The sequence below is a fragment of the Micropterus salmoides genome, unplaced genomic scaffold, assembly GCF_014851395.1.
Source record: "Micropterus salmoides isolate LMB-PRFRI ecotype aquatic unplaced genomic scaffold, ASM1485139v1 Ms_hic_scaffold_10, whole genome shotgun sequence".
In the NCBI taxonomy this organism is placed as follows: Eukaryota; Metazoa; Chordata; class Actinopteri; order Centrarchiformes; family Centrarchidae; genus Micropterus; species Micropterus salmoides.
Genome location: NW_024040041.1, coordinates 16799349 through 16817080, shown reverse-complemented (window position 1 = coordinate 16817080; position 17732 = coordinate 16799349). Strand labels below are relative to the sequence as shown.

At 38.3% G+C, this 17732-nt stretch overlaps 1 protein-coding gene across 1 annotated transcript; it reads left to right on the top strand.

The window, feature by feature from the left end:
* The first annotated feature begins 1800 nt into the window (after window positions 1–1800).
* Window positions 1801–4531, top strand: pvalb8 (parvalbumin 8). Its single transcript, XM_038737509.1, has 5 exons — window positions 1801–2056; window positions 2367–2434; window positions 2985–3117; window positions 3688–3797; window positions 4240–4531. The coding sequence occupies exons 2-5, from the start codon at window positions 2374–2376 to the stop codon at window positions 4263–4265; spliced, it is 330 nt and encodes a 109-aa protein (XP_038593437.1). The 5' UTR covers window positions 1801–2056; window positions 2367–2373; the 3' UTR covers window positions 4266–4531.
* Window positions 4532–17732: the final 13201 nt, after the last annotated feature.

The following is a 17732-nucleotide window of genomic DNA, read 5'->3' as shown; positions in this document are numbered from 1 at the left end:
GTAATGCCAGGGCTTTTATTATTTTAATATTATTTCTGCAGAGACATACATAGAGATTCTCATGGGCATTTATGTACGTATCAGTATCAATTAAGGGGTTTCTTTTAACCATTTATGGATAATTGTGGTAGTGGTAGCGGTAGGTGATGTGTTGGGCTCAAGCTGGTACAGGCAATTTCAAGTTGATTTGGGATTTATAAAAGGAAATAGCACATTGGCAGACGTTTGCAAGATTTTATAAATCATAATTTTCCCTCCCTGATTTGGATGCTAGCAAACATTTACTGTGGATTCTCTGCAGAGTTTTATAAATGAGGCCCTAGGCCTTTAAATAATGTTTAAGCGGATCTTTAGCACATGTCATGACACCGCACCAGGGCCAACATTACCTGCAGTTCATGGTCGCCAGCTGACGCATGGAAGAGAGCAGCCTGCCAAGAGTTGCTGATGCCCCACGCACATGAAGTGGCTGAATTCTAATGTGAGGAAAGTGTCCGGGGAGCTGCTGTGAAACCCCTGTGTGTCAGGTTCCAGATACACTTTGGGAGGTGACACTTTCAGTCGAGGTTCCATGGTGCATCTACTTGAGCATCTAATGTTTCAGTTGCTGGTTTAATATTGTGTAGCCTATATTGATTAGAAATTTGAAAATGTTTACACATAAACCATTTCTATCAGTGCATGTCTCTTTCTACTCAACACACATACACACTGCTCCATATGGATACCTTCAACTAACCTTATATCATGGAGAGAAATAACCTTCTTTTTTGGTGTGCTGCTGCATTGACCACTCTCCCAGGAATGTGCTTAATGACCCCTGAATTTGTTTGTGTGTCAGACCTGCTGGGGGCCACAAATGCCCTCAGAAAAGACATTAATTGGTCATTTTGAAACTGGACAAATTGGACAAAAAAAGTCCAGTGTGCAGCTCTGACTTCCAGAAAACTGGAAGAAACAAAGTGACCAAAAGGGACAAATGATCAAACTCCAGTAGAAATGAAGCCGGTCCTCAGCCCTGTTTGACCTCTGACTGTTATACCTTTAATGGTGCATGTGAATACCTGGGACACTGTACATTATGCATCATCATCACCATCAAGATGGGACAGGACACTGACAGCAGAGGGTGACCTCAGGCCCCTTAATCAGCACAGTTGACAAAGCAATTTTGCCAGACTGCACCTCTCAGTATGAAAGAGTTAGAAAACACCGGCGTCCCTGACATTCAGCAAAGAGCAGCTATGTGTGTTTGGGGTTATATTACATGTGGTTGGAAATAATTTGAACCACATCTGTTGTGAATCAGAGCAACTAGGGCAGGTAGATGTTGCATGTCCAAAACAGATCTGGGCAAGTGAAGCACCACAGAATGCCTGTCCACCAGACACATAGAGGTTGTGTAGGTGAGTCGATAACCTCGCACTAATGCTACTGTATTGACATGGCACACATGGTCCTTCTGCAAGACTACAACACATATGACACGAAAGGTCCAGTGTCAGCTTACATTTAATTTCCCATAACTGAACCTCTATTGTAATAATAGGGAATATTAGCAGTGGTGTATGTGGCTCAGATGTGCTCGTTTTGGGACGGCTGCCTGTAAAAGGATATCTGCACGAAAGGGTGGGTGGTGGGGGGGACAGAAAGAGCAAGAGAGGGAGAAAAGGAGAGAGAGATTTCACATTACAGTCTCCCTTCATGTACTGTGCTGTATAATTCTAGAGGTGAGAGGAGGAGGGGTTGACAGGAGGGAGTGGTGCAGGAGGAGAAGAATGCACTTTTTAACTTAATTTGCTATTTGCAAGGGCGTTACAGATGTCCACGGTCCAGTCTTTGTGTCCCTGGGCGTTATAAATAGTAAAGATTAATTAGTTAGCTGAGAACTTGGATCAGGGGCGGGCAGATAGAATTTGATCCATGGACAGGTAACTCAAGCAATCCCTATTGTCACTGCAACCAGACCTATATAAATCCGCCTTGACAGACAGCATTCACCACATAGCCTTACCTCTGCTGGATCACCGACCGGGCAAGAACCCCCCATCACACGGTAAGTTGTTGTGTGGATTCAAGGAGGTTGCTTTTGGTGTGAAGTGGCTGCTTTTTATTTGTTTTAAATGCTTTTGCAGAGACAGATTCTCTGGCTTCTGCAGGATATATTTTACATTTTGACTTTCATAGAAACCTATTAAGATTTAAGGATTATATGCCTCTTGTTCTCTCCTGGTGAGTTACTGCACTTCTCAGTGTCATCATTGTCACCTGGACACCTTCTGCTCTTTGTCAGTGTCAAGTTAGAAGATTTGCTACTGTACCTGGCTAAATGCGTTAATAATTCACTACGGTCGTTCCTCCTACAGGAATAAAATGTCACTCTCATCCATCCTTTCCGCTGATGCCATCGACAGTGCTATCAAGGACTGCCAAGGTATCGTCTTCCACTAATATCATTATTGCTCCCTTCACTGCTTTTGTTTTTTATTCTTTACACTACTGGACCATATGCACTCACCAGACAATAGGGTTGTCTCCATGTTAGCCTGCTGGAAGACTGCAAAAAGTTGAAATGAAAGGATACATAAATGCACACGGGGCAAAGTAAAGTACAGTATGACTTTTTAAAGTTATTTTATGAGCATCAGCTGTGCACAAGCCATAAGCCAAAGAGAGTCCAGATTTGATCGTGTTTGTATTATCACTGGAGGTAAAAATAAAATTTGCCATTCAAACCTCTAAAATATAAAAAATTGCATATTCAAGATCAATTTTTTTCTCCATGCTCTGTGCCTCTGGGTAAGAACGTAACTTACATTACACTTAATAATACCTTGTTAATCACGTGTCATCTTGTCTCCATAATTTAAACTGACCTTACAGCGACTTTGTCCTGATTCTAGTTTAGAGAAAAAAATAGACTGATACAAAATATGGAAATTTATGTCATGCTTTCACTGACTCTGCTCTCTGTTCCCATCCAGCGCCGGACTCTTTCTGCCCCAAGAAGTTTTTCCAGATTTGTGGCCTCACCAAGAAGAGCCCCCAGGATGTGAAGAAGGTTTTTGGGATCCTGGATAATGATGCCAGTGGTTTTATTGAGGAAGAAGAGCTCAAGTGAGTGAGCAGCCAGTTCAATAACTACAGAATTTTTTGGGGGGCCTTGAGGATCTTATGAGTCAGTGGCTGCATTTGCTGGTCCCTCAAACAGGAGAATTCATAATGTTGTTGTTAATAATTGATAAAATAATAATAAAATTGTTATTGTTGATGAAGATGATATCCAACCATGATTTATTAGTTTATCCACCTATTCAGGGCTGACATGAAATTTACAACACAAACTCACATTGTTTTCCACACTGTACCTCAAACGTATCGAAGCAATAGCAGCGCAGTCATCATCCACCTTTATATTTACAACCCTCAGAACATAGCAGATGCAAAAAGACTGTCCACTGTCCATAGCTGTACAAAGACTGTCCATAAGATGTGTTTTATGGCTGTACAGTAATACAGATGGTGGCACCAAAATCTGATTGTAGGAAATTACAAGAGACTCAATAGACCTACAGTTGAGTTGTCTTCTCATTTATTTCCCGTGTGCATTTTGAGATTTGCATTAGGATAGATTGCTATCTATCCAGTTGTTACTCTAACTTTTGCCTGTGGCTCTATGCATACCAGGTTTTTCCTCCAGAGGTTTAATCCTGGGGCTCGTGTTCTGACCGAAAAGGAGACCAAGAACTTCCTGTGTGCTGCTGATGACGATGGCGATGGCCAGATTGGAGCAGAGGGTGAGAGGAGCTGTACCTGCTGTATTTGATATACCCATTATGCGGCGACCTGCGTGTGTGTATGTGTGACTGGAAAACCACGATGTTTAGGGAACAATTTCCCACATTTTCAATTAGAATGCAGACTGACTAAATTAGTGGTATTCCTAGAGTAGTCTGATTGTTCAGGAGGCAATTGAAACTGCACAATGTTTTATTTAGACCATTTGTGATTTTAGTTTAATCGATTAGACAAACATTAATGACAAGCCATTAACTTGAGAGCAGTGGCACTGAAATTTAGCTTCACAATGCTGTCTCTCTCTCTTTCTTTCCATTGATTTCATATCTTCATTGGTTCTATATATCAAATAAAAATATTTTTACGTTGAGGCAGGTGAGGCAGGTGTCAGACAGATGAGGTAAATAACCATCTGACTTATGCTGTTTTTTTTCTCCACAGAGTTCCAGGCCATGGTCTTGTCCTAAACAACTGGACTCCATGTCAACTTAATCTGACTCCCCGAACCCACCCCTATTCCACTGCTTCAAAGGCTCTCGCATAGTCATTTTCCATCTAGTTAGATGAAACCTTTACTATATTTTTTTATTTTGCAAGACTCTCTCTGGTCCATGGACATACATCATCATGTTTTTCTTCTCTTTCTTTTTCATATGTTTTAGACAGATTGTAAAGCTGTATTTCCCAATTAAATGCACAATTTACCAAATTACTGAGAAAATAAAATAATAAAATCCAAGTCCTGTGGCTCTTTTCATTATTTCTATTCAAGTGGACATTTTTGTATACTGTATGGTAGCCAAGGCAGCATCGAAATGTATCGTATGCACAAGATGGTCTAATTAACCCTTAGGAAGTGGGAATCCATTTATGCACAACATACTGGTCCAGGTGCGCCATATGCATATAACAAAAACTAACTCAGTGGTATATGAGGCAAGGTCACGTATATGAGAAGTGAGACATGTCCTGAAAACACAGAGTTTCTCATTGAGGTGTACAACATATGCAGTATAGGTGTGTGTGTGTGTGTGTGTGTGTGTGTGTGTGTGTGTGTGTGTGTGTGTGTGTGTGTGTGTGTGAGAGTGTGAGTTTATACAGTCATAGAGCTAGCGCTGGGAAAAAGCAGAGGTTGTGACCTTGATGACCACCTGAGTGTCACTGCGGCTGCATCGAGTGACACCTGACCTCAGCTTTGTAAATAAACCCAGCTGAACCTTAGTGCTGCTCATGATAGGGCAACAAACACACACACACACACACACACACACACACACACAAATCTAATCAGACACAGACGGCCATCCACGCAAACACACATAAATCTCAAGTATGCATATTGTAGGAGATGCAAACTCTGCAGAATGCTATAGCTGTAAATGCTAGCCTTACACGTATTACTTTGCCAGGTCTCCTTGACAGCTCAGGATGGCTTGCTTGGACGATATCAAGGAAGAATGATTTTATTACGCTCAGGCACAGAAAGAAGATTGACCGTCTCTTTCACTGCACTTAAGGGATTCATGGGATTAAAATTAACAACTACCTCACGATTCACCCTCTCACTAGAGGCACCAAAATACAGAGTGCCACACGTTCTTCCAGTTACTCTCATTTCAATTACCTGTATTTTACATGGAGAACCTGACCATTACAGCAGACACCTGCTACTCAGAACTATGGGGCATACCCTGTTATTAGCATGAGGTCGTGGTCAAGTGTAGGATGAGCCGTCATACCTATTGCTGTTTGATTCGGACCGTGTGCTGTAATAATGATAGAGGTTTTAAGAGTGTTCTTACTGTCTGTTAGAAGCCTGTGTTCCTCTTAAATTTCACTGTCAATATAAAGTGACATAAATATGATGAAGCCACTATGGTACCATTTCAGAGAATATCAGTCAAGGGCATTTCTGTACCTAAATGACAGACAAAAACGTAAATCATTTCTAAGTGCCGAAACGTGACTAAAGCCAGAGACATTCACAATGTTTCATAAGAAATTCACAAAAAAAATGTTTTGTTCAAAAAGGTTTTTTTAACCCCAATGAACCACTACATAGTTTGAATGAACTTGGTTGTTTTACTTCAAGTTTGCCCCATTATGAGCTAAACCAAAAACTGCCTTTTATTATAAACACAACCTTCCTCTTGCCTGAACTTTGCTTTTTCACTTATGTGACTATTACAGTGTATTAATCAAATACATTAACAGACAATAAAATGTTGTCTATCAAAACATTGGGCATGCACAGAAATATACACCAGTAATTAAATCATCTGTTTCTGAGCCTCACCTCTGCAGTGGAGGAGTGAAAATGGGAGCGAGGGGGCGCGGTGCTGAAAGTGGGACAAGGTTGGGGAAGCCAGTAGGTAACACAAGCCAGGGGACACACAATGGAGGCGTGAACCCTGTGGGTCAGGAGACGCGAGTGGCAAACAGGAAGGAAATGTGAGCCAACAGGTTGACACTGACTGCTGGATGTGTAGCTGTGGGACAGCAGTACAAGATAATGTGACAAGCAGATTACCCGGAGTCAAGGGCAGAGGGAGGGAAAGAGGGAGAGAAAGACCGTAGTTCTGCTTCTCACTGGGAGACCGCAGCTCTGACAGGCCAATAATGTCCGACAGTCCTGTTGGGCTGAGAATGTGAGAGTAATGACAAACATCAGTTGTTGCACTGCAAGGTGAACATGGAGGAGGTCTTAATATGGTGTCACAAAACTGCCTTAAAAAGATGTCTCTATTGTCTGTTATGGGCTAAAATAGCAATTCAAAGCATTATTTCGTACTTTTTATTCTGTTGATGGAAAAATTGTGTCATTTCGAGCAGGGTAAATTTATATAATGTAGTAAATCATGCACTTTAATAATGCAATTTCTGAGATAATTAAAAGGGGTCATGAGAAATAAATACATATTGGGGATGAGGAATATTCCTTAACCTGTTATCTATTAGAGGAACTGTACTCAGAAAAATAATGGTTCTTAAATGGTTCTTCAAAAAGCTTTCTGGTTCTACAAAGAGCCATCACCATTTGAAAACCCTCTTTATTTAGGGGATGGTTCTTCATATACTATATGTGGTTCTAAAGGTACTAAAGTACTAAAGGTTTTTATAGTCAATAGAATGAAATTAGGGCTGCAACCAACAATTCTTTTCATTATGGATTTGCAGATCTTCAGATTATTTTCTTAATTAATTGTTTAGTCTATGAAACATCAGAAAACAGTGAAAAATCACAATTTCCAAATTCCCAATTGACATCTTGACATATATTGTTCTGCCTGATCAACAGTCCAGAACCTTAAATATTAAATGTATTTAATAGGCTACCTGAAATGCAAGAAATTCTTACATTTGACAGTTTTGCTTAAAAATGACTTAAACAATTATCAAAATAGTTGTTGATTAATTTTCAGTTGTTGGAGCTCTACTGTATGTGAAATGTAAAACTGTACCTCTGAATTGTTTGGGGTGGTTGTTTGATAGTGGAAAGAAACACACACAATAAAATAAATACAATAAATATCAAGCATGAGTGTATGACTAGCTAATGTGTTCTATGAGGTCCACTTGTTATATTTTTCAGTTACACTGATTATAATTTCAAAAATGTTCTTTTTCTCCCTCACAAATTCATACACACGCACACGTGCAGATAGACACACCTTCTAGTCTGAGATACGTTGCAGAAGAACTAGCTTACACTATGCCAGTCCTCGTAACTGAGGCCAGCACATACACTGAAAGTGACAGACTACTTCCTCAACCCACAACCTCTTGGCAACAGCGAGTTGCAGTCATCATACCTTGGCTCGGACCAGCATTTCCTTCCTGCTTCTGAAGTTGTATGAACTAACACCTTGGTTCCTGGGGCAGGGAGGTGCACACCTACCAAACCGTTTTTTCCTGGGATTTTCCCGTACTTCAAGGCCATCTCCCAGCACCCTCCTGTTTGTTGTTTCTTACGGGAAAAACCCATAATTTGCATGGCCCTCAAACTTTATCATGAATCACTGTCATACACAGATTCACGTTTTGGATGTGAGTCTGACACAAGTTGCCAGATTGTCTTTGAAACACAATCTATCCACCTCATCCACCTGGCAACTGGCACCATGACCCTCTCTGTGCACACACTTCTCAGATTCGACGGGACAGTGTTCCACCTGAAAAAATCTAAATACAGCTGCAAATTTAAGCATAGTTGGACTGGACAGTTCAAACTAAACTTTGATCACACTTAAAATAAAATTGTAATATAGTATTTTAATAAATACATTGCTGTGAAATACACTTTCAGTTGAAATTGAGTGTAATTGCAAAAGTCCACTTTTTGATTCTTGTTTACAAATGTATTTATTGTATAGTATTATATGCATATTTAGTGTGTAAAACTCAAAAAGCATAATAATGTACCACAGCACACTTAAAACAAAATTTAAATGTTTTATTATTGCATTGTTAAAAACATACTTTGAAAATGCTTCAAAGTTACACATAATTTAAATATAGATGTTGTGGAGAAAATAAACTAATATATTGAAAGAGCTTTAAAAGTACTACGAACTACTTTTTATTACTATAAGTAGATTTTATTTGAGTAAGTTACAACATTCTGTAATTATACTTGAAGAACATGTTCTGATATTTTACAATACCAATATCTTATTAAAAAAAGTACTATTTTAGTCTACAACAAGTACAAGTACGCTTCAAAGATGTTTTTAATTGTGCAAATCAACTCATTCTACTGATAAACGTTACCAGATAAATAATTCGGAGAACTAAACAACAAACAAAAAGAACATTTTGTCTTTAAAACTTTATGCACATTTATTGAGAAGAAATTTACTTCAGCATTATGGAAGATTTGAGGTCATGGTTTAGTTTATTAGATCACTTGTTTATTTTTTTTTTATTAATTCTGCCATTATTCCTTAAAATCTCCAAATCAGAAGACACATTTTCTACTGAATGACTGATGTGTGTGATGTTTACAAGATGAAACTTGGAATGACATCTCATTCAAATTAGTAATCAAGAGAAAATGGCTGCTTTAAATGAGGGTTAAATGTACTTCACAACAGATTCTTGCCACTGTTGATAAAAATGTTACCATACAGTAAAGACTCGAATATCACCCCATATAGCATGTAATAGGGCTGAACGATTAAACAAAATCTCTTTTAAATCGCAATATGGCCTATTGCAATCGATCAAATCGCAGGAGGTGCAATATTTGTTGAAGGTCAAATTTGTGTCAAAATACCATTTTAAATTAAATATTGTCGTGCTGCAGAGATATCCTGGCCTCCACATGATAATCTAGGGACTTAAGAAAACATCAACAAAACACACCATAATTCATTTCAAAATGTGTTTCAATGAAAATGAGAATAATTATGTATAAATGATAATTCCCCAAATCACATTGCTATTGCAAAATCAGTCAGAATAATCGCAATTAGATATTGTTTCAAAATTGTTCAGCACTAGCATGCAATAATCATTAGTCCATTTCAACATTGTTTGGCAGTGGAATAACATAGATTCAGGCTCCTAAGAAAGTGCGCATGCACCGCAAATACATTGTTGGTGTCAGAGACTTCAATCACAAATGTAGAGGAAATATTCAAGATAATATTTCCACAAAGCTTTCCTTCAAAAACAAAAAGAGATGTTTCCCGTACTTCTTCTTCAGAGAGCCATTTGAGACAGGCAGTGCATTAAGCAGGCATACAACCTCCACTCAGATGCTTTCCAGTAATGTTTTGTCATCGATTGACCTTGGTGCCCTTGTGACCTCTACAGGGGGGTTAATAGCAAGCAACTCCATTTCTATGCTGTTGGTTTTTGTGCCCAAGTAGTCTTTGTCATGGTGATTCGTGTCTAGAGATGCAAGCTGCCTAGTGGTCCCTAAGCAGACATTTTGTTTGTGCTCACCAATCATAAGGTTAAAGTTCTCAAGTTCCATTAGAGGGGATTATTTGCTTCAAACTCACCCTGCCTATATTTTGGACAGGCCTTTAATTCCTTTCGCACAAATCTCTTGCTCAGCAAAGATGGGAAATAGGCCACTAATTGTTTATTTCAACCAGTATTAATATTACTTGTATAACAATTTGACTTTTTTAGTGTCTCTTGTATACACATAATGGTAAATCTGAATTGTTTACATAAATTGAACTAAACGATTAACATGTCCTTCTTGGAAATTGATAACTCCCTACAAGCCGGACCGATGCCTGAGATCCTCTGGCAAAGCTCTACTAATGGTTCCAAAGTCTCGTCTTGTCACTAAAGGTGACCGAGCCTTTGCTGTTCGGGCCCCTCAGCTGTGGAACTCCCTGCCCGGAGATCTTAGGCAGGCAAACTCAGTGGCCTCTATTAAATCTCTTCTCAAATCTCACTATTATCGTATGTCGTTTTTATAAACTTGAATTATTGCTGTTATCGTATTTTTTAATGCTGATTTTATTGTTGATTTTTAATTTAATTTTCATTTAGTTTGTTTCAATGTACAGCACTTTGTAACTTGGTTTTGAAAAGTGCCATACAAATAAAGTTATTATTATTATTATTTACAAAAGTTATTTGCAAAAATTATTTACATTGATATTTTTATGCACAATTTAAGCAGCTTAGAACAAGCTCAAGCAAGTGACTCTGTAGGCTTTAAGAGGTTTTACACATCTAAAGAAGTTCAGTAAAAACCAGACCAGACGTCTAATAGAGACCTGTGTTTATTTGTCAAAACAAGCAGCCACACCAGGCCAGGAAAAGGGACAGGAGTCTAACTGGCACTAGGTTTGAAAGTTTTACAGTAGTTTTTTATGTTACAAACCTACCAAGCTGTTCATGTTGATTATGTCCTGGAAGTATCATATTTGACGGACTGGAATGCTCATCTGTAATGCATCCATGTCCAATTGGTGTAAGAGGAATCTTAAAAGAGAGGAACGGATGATGAGGGTTTGTGTGTGGCCTATATACTGCTATAATTAGGTTTACAGTTATCAGAGCAAATGTTGCCTATTAATCAATCATTGTTATTACAGTTTAATATTTACACAATTAACCACAACTTCAGTTATGCTAAGGAACCTATCTAAGTGTGTTTTCAACTATTACTAAATAATACTTTATGCTACTTTCCTTTTTATAGGCAGTTGATTCAGGAACATCACTGCATTTGTGAATAGAAACCTTGTATCTTTTGTCTAGTTTGCAGAGGTACAGCAATTAGATCAAATACAAAAGTAACTTGTAGTAAGATCATTTTTGCTAACTACCGTAACATTACATTGATATAACTTTAATACTTGGCTAGTAGTGGCAGAACTATAACAGTTGTCCATAACTGCATTTAATTTGCTCTATATAGACGATTTTGATGGACAGAGGGTGCCCTACTGATGTCCACACACACTTATTCAGGTGCAGTCAAACCACAACAGGCCAGTAAGTGGATACTTGATTCTCACATGGGGTGGTGATGGCGCAATGGATAAGATACATGCCTTTGGTGTGAGAGACCTGGGTTCGATTCCCATAGTGACCCATCCACCAATGCGTCTCTGAGCAAAACACTTAATCCCTCGTTGCTCCAGAGGAATGCGACCTCTGAAATATAATGCAATTGTAAGTCGCTTTGGATAAAAGTGTCAGCTAAATGTAGTAATGTTGTGAATTTTTCTTAGTAGGCCTTATTCAGGTAACAGGTAAGATATGCCCAGGAACAGGTCAGTCTTGGGGTCACTAGCAGACCCCAGCAGTTGCTCCCTGAAATTCCCAGCCATAGTTCTTTGCCTTGTCTTGTCGAGATGACGACAGCTTGACCGATATGGAGACAGTCAGGCATCAGGCCAGCAGATAACAGTGTTCTCTTGGAATCATTCACATTTACAGACTCACAGTCTCCGATGGGAAGCAAAGACATGAAACCACTGGCTGTTCAGATTTAGGCCAGTTAAAGATAGCCTTGCAGGGAAAGACACTAAGGAAAAAGCAGAAAATAAATATTTCAGACCAAAGAAGGTTTCTTTATGGTGTTAAACTCTATAAACTGATGCCCAGGTCTCCTCGGCCAAGTTTCAATAAGTCATCACGAGTCTCCGAGAACTTCTTTAACATGCCTGACACCTGGCTAACAATAATTTTCACAATAGTTACACTAATCCTTTGTTAGAAAGACAATTATGTAAAGCTTGGTTCTCAGTCTGCAGTTTATGGTCACATACACTCTAAATCTTCTGCAATTTCTGACTAACCCCTGTGCATTTTAAAAAAAAATTGCTCTTTAATCACAGATATAATTCCTATGTCATTTTATTCTCTTTTCTTCTTCTGTGCTCCTTTGGCCTTTTATCTACCTTGTCTGGTTATACTTCCTTTTGTATTGCACTTCATAACATTGTTAAGAAATTTGCTTTATAAATGAAAGTGTATACTACTACTAATACTAATAATAATAATAGTACTACTACTACTACTACTAGTACTTCTACTACTACTACTACTACTACTACTAGTACTTCTACTACTACTACTACTACTACTACTACTAATAATAATAATAATATACCATACCATTTATTATTATTTGCCAAAAGAATAAAATCAAGTCACTTTACTTGCTTATGATTCCTCATACAGGAAATTCTAGCTGTTTTCTCCTGGTATCATCCATGTTGATGGCTTAATGGGTTGTTTAGCTTGTATGTGTACACTGTGTAACCACATGACCAGCTGCTTGATTAACATTTGGCGCTAATCCCCAAAGTATTTCTCGTCAGTTTTAGAATAACAGACGCATTCATGGAAGAAGTACTAAATATACAAAATACAGTTTAAAAAGAAAAAGATGAAACTTTGATTTGCTTGATTTTTTGTTGTTGTTTGATTTGACAAAGAGCCAAAACTTTTTAACTAAAGGGAGATTGTTCGATTGTTTTATGTGATATTTTTTAAGATTTAAGATTTGTTATTGCCCTCAGAATATTCTTTGTTCTAAAAACAAATAACACTTTTTAAAATGTTTTTTAGGCTAAGGAGTCTTCTTTTAACATGGTGTCAACTCATGGACTCATGAGCAGCATTATTTCTAGCACAAGTAAAACACAACACTTTGTGTGTATGGTCCATGCTTCTCGAACAGCCTGCCAGAGGAGCTGAGAGCATCACAGTCTGCAAACACCTTAAAATAAATCCTAAGATCCATTTTATTTGAATCTATCCTCTACTACTGCTGCACTAGTCTTTCTGTTAACCCATGTTTCTAATTTACTACATTATTATTATTTCCTTATATTACTGTTTATTTTCACTGTATTATCGTATTTTCATTGTATTGTTATATTTAATTTTATTGTTAAGCACCTTGTAAGGCAAGGCAAGTCAAGGCAAGGCAAGTTTATTTGTATAGCACATTTCAACAACAAGGTAATTCAAAGTGCTTTACATAAAACATAAAAGCAACTCACTCTCTTTATCTTTTCACTCAATTACCTACTCATTTCTCACCGTGTAAATATTTAATTAAAAGCAATGGTAAAAAGCTAAAAACAAAGAAAAAGAAAACAGGACAGTAAAAGTTACAGTGCAGTGTAAGTTATCAATCTACTAGTTAAAGGCAGTGGTAAAAATAAAAATCTCAAATATTTAATTAAAAGCAATGGTAAAAAGAAAAGTCTTAAGTCTTAATTTAAAAGAACTGACAGTTTCAGCAGACCTGCAGTTCTCTGGGAGTTTGTTCCAGATATATGGAGCATAATAACTGAATGCTGCTTCTCCTTGTTTAGTTTTGACTCTGGGGACAGAAAGCAGACCTGCCCCAGACGACCTGAGAGGTCTGGATGGTTCATGACGAAGCAGAAGATCAGAAATGTATTTTGGCCCTAAACCATTTAGTGCTTTATAAACTAACAGCAGGATTTTGAAATCAATTCTTTGACATACAGGAAGCCAATGTATAGACCTCACAACTGGAGTGATGTGATCCATTTTTTTGGTCTTATTGAGGACTCGAGCAGCGTTCTGAATCAGCTGCAGCTGTCTGATGGATTTCTTAGGGAGCCCTGTAAGGACGCTGTTACAGTAGTCGAGTCGACTGAAGATAAATGCATGGATATGTTTTTCCAGGTCTTGCTGAAACATAAGTCCTTTAATCCTTGATATATTCTTCAGGTGATAGTAGGCTGACTTTGTAATTGTCTTAATGTGGCTCCTGAAATTCAGGTCTGAGTCCATGACTACACCAAGATTTCTGGCTTGATTTATGGTTCTTAACATTACAGATTGAAGTCGAGCACTGACTTTCAATCGTTCCTCCCTGGCTCCAAAAACAATAACTTCAGTTTTATCTTTGTTCAGTTGAAGAAAATTCCGGCACATCCAATTGTCTACCTGCTCAATACAGTTACTCAGCACCCGTATGGGATCATAGTCCTCTGGTGAAATGGTTATGTAAGTAGGTAGGTGTTGTTTTTCATAATCTGAGCCAGTGGAAGCATGTAAATGTTAAACAAAAGAGGCCCCAGAATGGAGCCTTGGGGTACTCCACGTCATTTTTGTCAGCTCAGATGTATGATTACCTATTGACAAAAAGTAGTCCCTGTCCTTTAAGTAGGATTCAAACCATTTTAGTACTGTGTCAGAAAGTCCAACCCAGTTTTCTAGTCTGTCTAGTAATATGTTGTGGTCAACCATGTCGAATGCAGCACTGAGATCCGATAATACTAAGACTGAAATTCTGCCACTGTCAGTGTTTAAATGGATGTCATTGAAGACCTTAACAAGAGCCGTCCCAGTGCTGTGGTGTGGTCGAAAACCTGACTGGAAGACATCAAAACAGTTATTTAGTGCCAAGAAAGCACTAAGCTGTTGAAAAACAGCCTTTTCAATGATTTTACTTAAAAATGGGAGATTTGATATGGACCTATAATTGGTCATTAGTGAACTGTCTAGATTGCTTTTTTTTAAGAGTGGCTTAATGACTGCAGTTTTCAGGGCCTGTGGGGAAAAAACCTGAGAGGAGAGACATGTTGACAATTTGTAGAAGATCTGAGGCCATGCATTTACAAAGATTTTTGAAAAAACCTGTTGGCAGAATATCAAGGCAACATGAAGAGGATTTCAGATGTTGTATTATGTCCTCCAGTGTTTTTATTGTTAATAGAATCAAAATGTCTCATGCTATATGAATTGTTTTTAAGTGGACACAGGGACAAGACATATCCTGTAACTGATATGGAGGCACTGATTGCTTGTCTAATTGTTTGAATTTTGTCTGTGAAGAAGGAGGCAAATTCATTGCAGGCCCTGGTGGATAGAAGTTCAGAGGCTCCAGACACAGGAGGGTTGGTTAGCCTGTCGACAGTAGCAAACAGGGCACGTGCACTATTAGTGTTTTTGGTGATGATGTCAGAGAAGAAGGACCGCCTTGCATTTCTCAGTTCTAAATGATGAATGCGAAGTCTCTCTTTATAGATGTCGTAATGAACCTGGAGATTTGTTTTCCGCCACCAGCAAAACCAGCTTTTTGACACTCTCTTTTTTGAGTTGTAACCAGTGTGGCATTTCTCCATGGAGATCTTCTCTTACCAGAGACCACCTTCACCTTGGCTGGTGCAATGGCATCATTAACATTTGTAATTTTAGAACTGAAATTATCTACAAGCTCATTCACTGAGACCCATGAGAGGGCAGGTGTCGAGGAGAAAGCCTCAATAAATTTTTCACTAGTGTTTTCAGTGATATGCTGTTTTGTGATCACCTCTGTTTGTACATTTGTGTGCACGCAGATAGTACTTTCAAAGAAAACACAGGAATGATCAGAGAGAGCAACATCAGTCACCACAACCTTGGAAATGTCCAGACCCTTGGAGATGACTAAATCCAAAGTGTGCCCCTTATTGTGTGTGGGCGCCTTCACATGTTGGGTCAGTCCATAATTATCAAGAACACAACAAAGTTCTTTAATCCCTCTGTCCTGGAGGTTGTCAACATGGATGTTAAAATCACCAACAATAACCACACAGTCAAAGTCAATACAGATTATAGACAGCAGTTCACCAAAGTCATCAAAACAATTTTATTTTTTAATTTAAGTATTTAGAGGGCCTGTAGATATTTAGAAAAATAGCTTGAGAAGAGTATAGTAACTTTGCAGAAAAGGTGCTGTATAAATGATTAAATTTGTAAACATCCAAATCTCATAAAGTACAGCTGTAAGCATTGAATGTGTTGTGTCAGGATCCATTGAGCCCAACACCCACACCATCACCCTGAACAGCAGTGACGGAGAGCCACTGAGTGACTGCACTTAAGTGAATGTCCAGATGGATGGGCACAAAATGATAATGGGAAATGGAGCGGTTGACATTTCCTTGGCTGTGAGTGTTGGCTGTATTGGCAATACATCAGATTTACAGTGTTGCCTACTCAGGTCAGCTGGAGAACATTATCATTTTTGGAGGTATATATCTTGAACTACCAGAGTAACAATAGCTGTGCAAATGCACTTCATGTCCCTTTAGTATGTCACTTTAAATGGAGTTAGGCGTTTGTAAGCCCGAAAGATACTGAGAGCAGGTTCTTGGTGCAGCACTTTCAAGTACAATATAATTGTTTTTTGGACATATGAAGCTGTCTGACAGTTGCCACTTTTTACATCTTTGTCTCTTTTCTAGATGGTTTCTTCTTTTAACTTTGAAGGTTTGCACATATGAATTTGTATGCATTTGTTCAGGTTTTTACAGGTCTTGAAAATAAATGTTTTAAGTTTCCTCCAAAAGATGTTATTTTATAGTATTTTCTTGCCTGCTGTAGACACTAATACCAGATACAAAAGTGTGTCCGAAGGAGGCTATTAAATCCTTTATTGTGGAGTACTGGGAGTTCAAGATCACGTCTTGGCTATGTTCCTGTTTTTCATCATGTGTTCATGCTTTGGCTGGTATGATGACGGTGGGAAATGGGTATTAAATTACAGTATGTGGCATGTAAAAGGTCCAAAGGTGGTTTAACTTGGAACCTTACAGAAGCCTGGTTGTTGCAAAGCTTTCACGTTTTGTGTGACAATGTGTCTGTTAAGTGCATTGTTTCTTGATTTTTAGTAGGATCCACAAGTTAATTTAAGGTTTTAGGGGTAAATTTTCACCCTCATAGTTATTGATGTTGTGTTTGTGTCTTGCCAACAGGTCCATTGGACGTACTCTGTGCTCCTCTGAAGCTGACCTTTTTAATACCTTTCTTGTTTGTAATGAAGTGTTGATAAACATCCATAAACTATGCTCAAGTACTTGTTTTTCAACCTTGCCATAATAATTTGATTTAAAACGCTCAAAAAAACATATATTCTGAAAAATTAATAAAGAACCATTTAAAAGAGGTTCTTTACGGAACCAGTTAGGTCCAAAAAGGACCATTGAAAATGGTTCCTTTAAAGAACCTTCTTTGGAAAACCATTTTTGATGGGCCTTTGAGGAACCTTTGGGGGTTCTTTAAGGATTCACTTGCAGAAGTTCTTTAAAGAACCTCTTTCTAGAAGGTAATTTGTGGAACAAATAATGGCATCACTTTGAATCCATGTTTTGTTCCAGTTGGCACCTTTAGTGTATTTGTGAGTGGTGATGGGCAGTGAGAGTGTTATTTTGTATTATAATAATAGAGAGAGGACAAAAAATAAAAGTATTCTGTAGAGTAGAGTTGCAGTGGTAGTAATTATAGTAGTAGCGGCAGTAGTTACCTTGAAATGTTAGGATGCAGCATTGGGTAACAAACAAAGGATTAACTACTAGAGGAGGTAAAGTAAGAAAGTAAACTTAACATAAATTAACCTTTATATTAAAACTGCGACTGCGAAGACTGCACCATGTAATTTGTCTTTATAAGTGCTGAAGGATTTACACATACTGTGGGCCTAGCCC